The sequence below is a fragment of the Benincasa hispida genome, chromosome 1 (assembly GCF_027475165.1).
Source record: "Benincasa hispida cultivar pf3 chromosome 1, pf3_genome.v1.1, whole genome shotgun sequence".
NCBI lineage: Eukaryota > Viridiplantae > Streptophyta > Magnoliopsida > Cucurbitales > Cucurbitaceae > Benincasa > Benincasa hispida.
Window position 1 is genome coordinate 26,221,540 of NC_143478.1, and position 10,752 is coordinate 26,232,291.

Sequence of the window (10,752 nt, forward strand, 5' to 3'; positions counted from 1 at the left end):
TGCCAAAATTAATGAATTAGAGTACTTATTGATCCTTGTTGCTTCTACTGCTTGCTGATTTACTCCAATAATATCTTCTATGAAGAAGATGAAGACACCTCAATCAGAACCACCCACTACCACGACTAATCAAGAGAGAAAAGAGGGGGAGGGAGTTACAACTGCCTTCTTAATTAATTTTTAAAAAATATTTAATTAAATTAAAAAATAATTTGATAAATAACAGTTATTTAATAAATTATATATATATAATAACCATCTTACCATATAATATATATTAAACTATATGTTATATCAAATATAACACATAACCTATAGTTTTTATATTGTATCAAATACAATATAACCTATAATTTGTTTCTCTTTCAATAATACATGTTATTTAATATAAATCACATTTATACTAAATTTAATTATATGAATCTCATCCATATAAGTAATATTTAAATCACATTCAAATATTTTAATTCCTCTCAAATAAACTTTATATTATAATGTATCAAATACATTATATTAATTATATAATATATAATTAAGTTAAATTAATTATATCACATATAATTAATTCCCTCGATTAATTTGAACAATTCAAATTAATCCAAAATTGATTTTCAATGATCCCTATTAAGCTACAAAGGGGACCTTATAGACCTGTAGATTGAAGCTCCAATGGTATTTGAATAATTAATTAAACTCCTTTAACTAAATTATTCAACATTCATTAACTGTCGGCCACTCCATTAAAGATCGAAAGTTGCACTGTCCGCACTACAGATATATTTTTGTGTCCATTAGATATAACCAATCAATAGTGCGATGATCCTTCATAAATTGCTTGTAAGTACAGTTGAGCCAAAATTATCGTTTTTCCCCTGTAGTTACATCTAACTCTTTAAGTACCACTGATACTTCTAACGAATAATAAGTCACAGTCCAACTAAGACCAAACCCCTCTCGAGCCAAGAGAGGGTGTAGCGCCACATTGTTCAAACCCCGAAATTAGCTTTTAATTGAGCAATTTATCTATTTACCCAGACGTTAGGGAATGAGTGAATTCCATCTTATGTAGTTGTGTTCCCAACTCCATAATCAGACGAATCTTCAAAATGGTAGACTTATTGAGTCGGCGATCTGGTCACTCTCACTCATTCAAATCAAAGGACCGCCTTCATAACCAGGAGTTCACAACTCATTTTGGATTCAGGTCATGTCATCTATGGTCATCTTGGTGAAATGTAAGTCAACGGTATTATATAATGAGAGTCTCTGTTATTAACGGTATTATATAATGAGACTAGTCATTTCGTGGTCCGGTCTTATACAAGCCCCCTTTGCATAACATACCCTCACTCACATATCTCCACATGAATGATCAGGATCAAATGATTTGTAGCACTTTACAATAATTGTAACATCTACAAAGCGGGTCGTATTCGTAGTGTCACCAGGATAAGGTATCTAGCCTTATCTATCTACTACAGACTATTTAGGTTATCACTTAAACATGATCCACATGTATGTCTCTACATACATGTTTAACCTACAAAATATAACCTTGGATGTTAGTTTATTGGTTTGTGAGTTAATGCTACTAAATGTCGAATAAAATATCTCATATTTAATTAAATAAATAAATTATTTTTACATTACAATTACAAACTACATGACCCACGAGATTTAGGACATCAACCCCAATAGGCATGACCTTCCCTTTGCCCATTCCTCTAAGTATTAACTTCCTAACTTATCCGAGAGCCATGGTATCCCTTACTTAGCGAATTTCCTTCCTTTATTGGCTTAGGTTCCCTTTACTTACAACTCTCAAGACTTTACTGAGTGTTGGTTATCTAGTCATTACCCAAGGCTTATCTTCTTTATACTTATATACCTTTACATCATACATAGTATTGGCATATACTTAGGTTAACATCACAAATATCGTCGACACATAACCAAGAAGAAGTTTAAACATAATTACTTAGTAAAGTAGGGTTAGGGGCTTACATGCTATGAAAGTGTGCCTTCGGGTTTGCCCCTTATGCCTATGTCTATGCAAATGTCGGGATGCACACCTTTGTCTTGATAGAAATACTAACCTGTACTGGGCCCAGTAGTGGATAACTTATGGATATTTTTATACTCACTCTTTTATCTATATTTTCTTTTAGGTAAAGGAGAGGACAAAACGGTGAAAGACAAGAGGAATTCATGACCGGGCATTGAGATTTGACAACGCTTTCGCATACATTTTTCTTATGTTTGCAAGTTTTAGCTTTGTAATTAAACCTTTAATTTTTTTTTGAATATTTTATTCAATATTTTATTTAATTTATTTTAAATTAAAGTTAGGGGTATCCCGAACAAAGATTTTATTTTTTTTATAGGTTTTATGAAAAAAAATTGTTTTATTCTTTTGAATTTAGTCAAATTTTGTAAAAATGTCGTTTTGAGATTTATACATGTATATAGTAGTAGTCCAATTCTCATTCTAGAAAGTTGGGTCGTTACATTAAAATATGACATTTTAGTTCTTATGTTTAAAATTTTGTTGAAGTAATGCTCATTGGTTGTTCCCTCATCAATACACGGTCAACAACTTACCTCCTTTCACATTGACTTCTGATGATGCTAAATTCAAAGACTGAAATTGTATTTTGCCTTAAAACTTAAAAACTATATTCATTTTCACACCAAAATTATTTTAGAAGATTTTGTCAAAACATGTGTGACTATTTGTTACAAGACTTTATTAAGAGAAAAGAATAACGACCTATTTGGTAGGCAATTTGAAAATAAAGGATTCAACGAAAACAAAGTTATATTTCATATCTTCAAGTATGTATTCTGTAGTTAATTGAACAATTTAATTCAAATTTAAATAATGATTCAAAATGAGTATGATAATATTATATAAATCATAAAACTAATTATATTTAAGTGGAATTATTAGAATGAATATAAACTATTTTTTAAACTAATTATAATTACGTGGAACTATTAGAATGAATATAAACTATTTTTTATTAACTCACCTCTAAAATCTTTGTATTAATTATTCTTAAATTTGTACCTTTTGTACCCTAGAATTCGAAAACAATATTAAAAAACAGAATTCAATTTATTTACGAAAGGATCAACTCCAAAGTATTGAAACCAAATTTGGAGTTTCATTTATTTATTCTTTCCGCCCTTTCTTTTATTTCTCTGTCTGTGATGAATTGATGGGCAATTTTCATTAATAGAGGGAGACGAGAAGTGTGCTTCCTGCGCCATGAGCGGGAGCAACGTTAACAAGGTCTTCTACGCCGAAAACTACCATCCCATTCAAGCCGGCAGCATCGACGGCACCGATATTCTTCCCCACGACAACGCCGTCTACCGAGCTTTGCTCTGTTCCTCTGCTGGCCTCTGTAATTCTCTCCCTTCTAATCTTTCAACTCCCACTTTGTATTTGTTGATGTTCTTCACCGTCTTCTATTCTAATCTACTGCTGTGGTCTGTTTTTGGCAGATGACCCTCTCGGCGATCTCAAGGTCTTCGGTGACCCTTATTGCACTCTCTTCGTTGGTCGCCTTTCGCATTTGACTACCGAAGACACTCTTCGTAGGGTATTCTCCATTCGTTGATCCGTTTCTTGTTGTTTATTGATTTCTGATAAGAACTGAGATGGATTAATGAGAATTTCATGGTGGGTGTTAATGGCCATTTTGTGTTGATTGTTATTATTCCTCTACTGTTTTACTTCGTCTCAGATGATTCGTATAAAGTTTAAGCAGGCCTAGGAAGAGGGATACTGAGGGAGAAGAGGATTATCAGTTATATAGGTAACTGGCAACACGATTTGTTGGAGGTGCAGCTAAAACTATAATTGAAACTAGACGAGAGAGCTGTGGTTTTTTGTTCTTTGGATGCAATCGAGGATAAAGAAAAAGGGAACTCCTCGACTGGATTTTCATAGGATAAGGATTGTTGCAACGTAGAACCGATTGCTAATACTATTCCGCCAGAAGAGAAGTGTTGTGAGCATAACTCCTAGGTGGGACAGGTCTGTTTGGTTACTTGAAGCATTTAGGATTTTTTGTCCAACTCATATTAACAGACCAGTGGGAATGGAGAAAGTAGAGGGGTAAAGAAAGTATAAAGGAAGGAGGGAGTGAAGAGTTTTATTTCCTTGATGAAGTTTGATAGAGAAGAGACTTTAGTAGCCCTGATAGGGCAATTTTGCCCTTACGACAAAGGTTGTTGGTTGGAACGAACATTTGAGGGTTGCTGGTGGTTGTCTGATAGGGATGACTGGACAGTCAGCAACCAACAGTCGTGTGTGGCCACGGTAACTATAAAGGTCCCATCTCAAGGTTAAGTGTATGTCAACTTCGAGTTTTGGCTTCAAAATAAGATATTTACATCTGAGTTACCCTTGGAGATTGAAGTTCTTTAAGAAGAGAGGTGGTATAAACCAATTGACTTATTGAATGATTAAAACATGCCTGTTATAACCTAAAGCTAGCTATTTAAACTAAGGACGACCAAAAACTGTAACTATCTTATCAATAAACTTTTTTTTTTTTAATTTAAAATTAAAAAAAAAAAAAAAAAAAGAACTTATCAAGTAGACAACCAATAGTTAAAGCTTACAAACTAAGCTTTAACTACTTTTTTCTACAACATTAAAGACTAGATTACATGAATTTCCTAAAAAGGAATAAAACAACTCGTCCATGAGTTTAGTAGATGAAAGTAAATCTGTTTAGAACGAATTACTCATCCTTGCCACGTTCAAAGTAGAGTTGACTTTAAGGTCATCAGGAAGCTCAACCTTGTAGGCATTATTACCAAATCTTTGGGGAATATTGACTGTCCCATTGCTTTTAGTTGTTAGTTTAGAATAGGTTCCCATGAAAGTCTCTGTTTTCTAAGGTGGGACCATAAGAAGGCCGTCTGCAGCCAAAGTTTTGTCTTTTTATGTTGATCAACATGCTCCTTGTAGATAGGAATAAACTTCTCGATGTGCTCTTAGACCTTTTGAAGTGTTTTATGACTCCTTCAGCCATTGCCTTTACACCTCCACTAAGATCAATAGAATAAGGAGTGTTAGCAAGATCATTAGTAAGTAGAAGTCTAGTGTAAACATCATCAAATGGCAATTCCTTTGTCGACCTATTCTGTGTTGTAATAAGCAAACTGTTCTTGTGCCAAGCTGTGGTCCCATTGTTTAGGATGATTGTCGCTCAAGCTTCAATAAGATTACAAGGGTTCAATTGATGGTCATAGTTTGGCCATCAGAGGGTGACTCGTAGTACTCAACTTGAGATGGGTGTCAATCTTCTCCTGAAAAGTACTCTAGAAATAGCTTTGAAATCTTAAATCATGATCCAAAACATTGATTTAGGAATGCCATGGAATTTGTACTTCTCTCGAAAGAAGAGCTTCGCAAGTAATGACATAGACTGCATCAGAGTTCTTTCTACAAGCTAGGAAATGTAACAGTTTGCTGAATATAACGATAATTACTAAAGTTGAGTCATATCCTTCATGTTCTAGGTCAGCCAAGATAAAAATCGCAAGACCCCCCTAAATTGATATAGGAGCAGGTACTGGTGTATAAAGGTTGACATTTTGGGATTTGCCTTTAGAAGTTTGGAAAACAAAGTATTGTTTGAGATAGTTGTAATTATCTTTTCTTAACTGGGGCCAAAAGTACCTATTTGACACAAGGTCGAATGTTTTGTTGCTCATTCTTCTGTTCTCTTGTAACTGATCTGACTAGACCGATGCCCCTCCTTTTAATTTATAGTTTACCAACTTAACTTTCTTTTCATTCAACATATCCATGTAGTCAGAGAAGCCTTCCATGAAGGTCTTCTACCTCTAGGTTGCCACTGAGACTTCGTAAGTCTATCTTCATCTTGTAGTCTTGAGTATTGAAATTTTGAGGTTAGTTGGCAATGAAGTCACTTGGCCGCCTGATTAAGGCGTTTCCATTTTGGGTTGTGGTGTGTGTTGGGGAAGGAATCCTTCCTAACAAAGAATTGGATTCTTGATAAGGTGCTTTTGTATTTCCTGCCTCAATGTCCTTGGGGAATGAAGGTTCAAATCCACCTGGAGTGTATATTCTTTCTTTTGGGTCTTCTTGCCTCTTGAAGAGATGGTTCTTGCCTCTGGGTGGAGGTTTCACAGCATTTTGTTCTCTATGGTTTTGTGTAAACCAAGTGACGGATTTATTAAATGATAAAAATCTCCCTTTTACAATCTAAACCTAAATTTAGCTACTTTAGCTAAAAGCATAACTGAAAATCAAATGACTTAACAAATAAACAGCAAACTGTTTGTAGCTTCATAAATTAAGCTCTAACAGCTATTTCCTAAAACTGCAAATAATAGATTACATCAAGAGGACTGAGGAGAAGCATCCATTCAGACTGTGCAGTTCTTGTCTACACCTTCTAAAATTTTGACTAGAAAAGGATTTGGCGTACAAGAAGCTTTCTCAAGCTCTGGATTCTCAAAAGCTTGCTTGCCTTTTTAAATTACTTGCACTGTTGTGTTTGATATTTCATTTTTACAGTTTTTCTATTTATTTCCCTTTCTACATCTCATTAGCTGAAAAAGGAATTTCATCTCTCAGGCTATGGGCAAGTATGGTGAGGTTAAGAATCTACGCTTAGTCAGACACATTGGTGATTACCTTATCTACTTCTCATTTTATCTTTTATTTGGCTTAAAGGGTTTCCTAATTAGTGATTAGGTGCCCAAAAATTCAAGTCATAGTTCAATATTTGGGATATTCATACTATAAATATGTTTTACGTTCAATAGATTACTCTGTTCCTAGAGGTTCAACAGATGGAAGAGACAATAATGTTCCTTACCTAATCTGCATTATATTTTGCAGTAACTGGTTCTTCACGTGGTTATGCGTTTGTTGAATATGAAACTGAAAAAGAGATGCGACGTGCATATAAGGTGGTACAACTTCTTGAATCCTTTAATTTCACCTGATCTTATTCTTGTGTTCTTGTTTTTTTGTTTATATATATATATATATATATATATATATATATATATTGCCGTACGGTAACTAATAGTAAACAAACTTGTGTGGGATGTGATGTTATATTTCATTCTCTTCCTAAGTTACTAGGTTTTTCTTAATTAAATGTTTGATTCTCTGGAAGGTCTTGGTAGAGCGATTCTTGTTGCTTGTCCTACCTTTACTCTATCTCTTATCCCTCATGGAATTTCTAGGTCCTTTTAATTAGTTAGTTAAAAAGACCCTCCAATCATTTCATTTTTCAGTGAGAAATATATTAATAAGTTTGTTTTGATGGTGAATGATATTGATTAATAATAGTAAGTTCCTTTATTAATCAGGATGCTCATCATTCTATGATAGATGATTGCGAAGTTGTAGTTGATTATAATCGACAACGGCTAATGTCTGGATGGATTCCACGGAGATTAGGTAAATGGAAGTCTTATAGTTTTGTAGTACCCCTCTACTTAAGTCTATTTGATTTTATCTGTGCTATTTGTAATAGGAGGTGGCCTTGGGATTAGGTAAATGGAAGTCTTATAGTTTTGTAGTACCCCCCTACTTAAGTCTATTTGATTTTATCTGTGCTATTTGTAATAGGAGGTGGCCTTGGGGGTAAGAAGGAATCTGGACAGCTTCGATTTGGAGGAAGAGAAAGGCCGTTTCGAGCTCCATTGTATGCTCTACTTCCCTTATTGTGTATGCCGGTTGGTTATTAACTATATGGGGTGGTTATTAGACTCCTGCTTTCCTTTTGCATGGATTTCAGTTCTGCTTCCTCGGTTCTCTTGTGTTATGCCAAAGAATGTTTTCTTGCCATATAGCTGTGGTTTTGGTCTGAACTTCCGTTACACTCCTCCAACATGTCGTCACTTAATTGTATTTCCATAAGGAGGAAGTTGTACACCATGAACTTGGACACAGCTCTGTCCCTTCAAACATATATATATATAATATTTGACCTTTTGAGCTAAGTTTTCCTGTTGAATCATAGGTCTTGATAATGTGATCAGTCCATGGGTCCTGCCAAAATTTTGTTTCCTCGCCTTTTTTTCTTGCTTCAAAAAATTGTTTTACGCCTTCAGGAATAAAGTTATAGAGGACATATAATTACTCTAGTCAGTCTTTGTATTCCTTTTATTGTCTTATAGACCTTGTAGGGAACAATTATAGCATTTCCAGTCCAAAGAGATTCAGTTTCTACAGGGAATTGTTAAAGTCAATTTGCAAGTAATTTCAAATTCTTTGTTGCATAGTTTTCAACACCGAACTCTCAATTTCTTTGATATTAGACAATGGCCATCGTTATCAGCAAGTTTCGTGGAAATCAGAAGTTCTTGATAAATACTGCCAAAACTCATCATTGTGGAGCTAGTTAAGTACCGCTGCCAATGGTTGCATCTCAAGTTGCTAGGTTAGAAAAGTAATCCCTGTTCGTTTGACATTGGGATACGATACCTCTCTATATTTCCCAGCCCAATTAATAATCTGTGAATTCCCGTTATTTTCCAAGCTTATAGCAAGTACTTCAATGATGAGGTGGCTTCTTTTATTTTTAGTGCTTTTGTTTGCTTATTCAGGGCAGGTGTTTGATATGGATTTCTTAATCAGACTATTCAGTTGTCCTTTTGGGTGCATTTATGTCATTCATCGACTCATTCATAATCCATATCTTTTGGCAGACGTCCGATCCCTTATGATGATTTGAAAAGGCTTGGGATTACTCCTCCTCCTGAAGGAAGATACATGTCCCGGTTTCAGGTATTTCTTCTCAAATATTATTGATCTAACTGTTAAAACAAGGAACATATAAGCTTTATAATCTGTCTCAATTTAATATTAGGAACGTCTTTGATGTTCATACATATTGTAGAACCTTAATATGTTTTCACAGTGCCATTATTCTGCTCTTCCACATTATATTTTGTGGTGCAATTTAGTAGTAGGAACGTCTATGGTGTTCATACATATTATATGACCTTTTAGGGGGTTTTCAGAGTACTAAGTTGTATTCTGAAATCTAGAGTTAATATCTTCAAGGTAAGAAGTTTATTTGAGATGTAGAGTTGTAAAATGGAGTTTCTTAATAAATGTGCAAAATAGAGAAAGAGAGGAAGATGGAGTTCCTTGATAAATGTGCAAAAAGTTTAGTTGTATTTACTATTGAAATTGAGTTATTTAACATCAATTTTTGAAGTTGGTGGGCCAAATACCCTTGTGTTCTCACGGTGACATTCTTCTGCTCTTCCACTTGATATTTTGTAATGCAGCACATGATCACTTGACTTGAACTGAGGTCTGTATACAGTTACACCAGAAGTAATATTTATTTATTTTTATTTCCTTGTTTGTTTTAGGTACCTTCTCCTCCCAGAAGAGAAACAGATTCTTTACGTCGGGAAGAAGGCTCTAATAAGAATGATCTTACGGAGAAGGATGGATACAATCAAAGAGATAGTTCTATAGATGAAGATGATTGGTCTCATATGAGGGACTCAAATGACTACAGAGGGGGGCACTCACACAAGGGAAACTACGAGAAGATGAAACATGAATCTAGGAGGGCCTCAAACGACAAGGATGATTATTCCCCCCACATGAGATTTTCTGAGAAGGAAGACTATTATCAGAGGAGATCTGCTGAGAAGGAAGATCTTTATCGGAGGAGCTCTTCAGACAAGCACCGATCTCGCAGAAGAGATTCTAATGATAGAGATGATCACTCGCGAAAGCGTCACAAATCTCATAGATAAAGGTCCATCAAATTCTAGTGTATTTGATGCAATTCCATTTTGTTGTAATTTTGGACACATGAATAAGATGGCTTCATTGTGATGGGATCTTTATCGGAGGAGCTCTTCAGACAAGCACCGATCTCGCAGAAGAGATTCTAATGATAGAGATGATCACTCGTGGAAGCGTCACAAATCTCATAGATAAAGGTCCATCACAATGAAGTCATCTTATTCATGTGTCCAAAATTACAACAAAATGGAATTGTATCAAATAACTAGAGCTTCATGCATGACGAATAAAAGTTAAATTTGAGTTAAATTAAATGAAGTCAAATGGCATTAAAGTTGAAGTTGAGTTGCATGGAAGGACTCTAGTTGCATTCAATGAACTCAAATGCATGCATCAAGTAATGTGGTTCTTACATTTTTTGGGTTGATTTTGAACTGAATTTGGAGTGTCATCTCGTAAAATGGTTTTTCAAAGCAATTTTTTAGAAAGGTCATTTTTTTAATAAAGTTTTGTTTGGCCTCTTAAGTTTTCTCTGACCCTGTTTGAGCTTTTCAACTCCCAAATATTCTTTTGGTTACTAAATTTTGTGTATACAATAGTTTTGTTTTGTTGGTTTTTTCTCCATCATTTTGAGAAAAAGATAAAACAAAACAAAAGCCTGTTTTGAAAGTCAACTAAAACGTAACTACTCTAGATGCAAACCTAGCACTACTAATTGTGTCTTCCTTGCTTAAAACAAAATGTTTCAAGTTTGAAAGATGTCGAAATATGATAAGGATGAAAATTTATTGCATTGATGATGTTGAAAGCAAAAGGAAAAGGCAAATGAACCAGCAATATTAGTTGCTTACACTCAGCTTGTCATCAAGCAATGACAAAATACTTCAGCTATCAATGTGTTCCTTGCAATCAAGATATAATAGCGGCACACACTTTGTACTGGATGCATAAAAAATAATAGGCCAAGGCCAAGA

At 34.5% G+C, this 10,752-nt stretch overlaps 1 protein-coding gene across 2 annotated transcripts; it reads left to right on the top strand.

The window, feature by feature from the left end:
- The first annotated feature begins 3,115 nt into the window (after positions 1 to 3,115).
- LOC120069175 (RNA-binding (RRM/RBD/RNP motifs) family protein) lies at positions 3,116 to 10,217 on the top strand. 2 transcript variants are annotated; one of them, XM_039020853.2, is made up of 8 exons: positions 3,121 to 3,410; positions 3,511 to 3,608; positions 6,626 to 6,677; positions 6,893 to 6,963; positions 7,372 to 7,462; positions 7,634 to 7,709; positions 8,716 to 8,794; positions 9,391 to 10,217. In XM_039020853.2, the coding sequence occupies exons 1-8, from the start codon at positions 3,272 to 3,274 to the stop codon at positions 9,784 to 9,786; spliced, it is 1,002 nt and encodes a 333-aa protein (XP_038876781.1). In that variant the 5' UTR covers positions 3,121 to 3,271; the 3' UTR covers positions 9,787 to 10,217. The 2 variants fall into 2 exon arrangements, with proteins under 2 accessions (XP_090166861.1, XP_038876781.1); XM_090310735.1 differs by lacking the exon at positions 6,626 to 6,677 and having other exon boundaries at positions 3,116 to 3,410; positions 3,511 to 3,603; positions 9,391 to 9,936.
- The last annotated feature ends 535 nt before the right edge of the window (positions 10,218 to 10,752 follow it).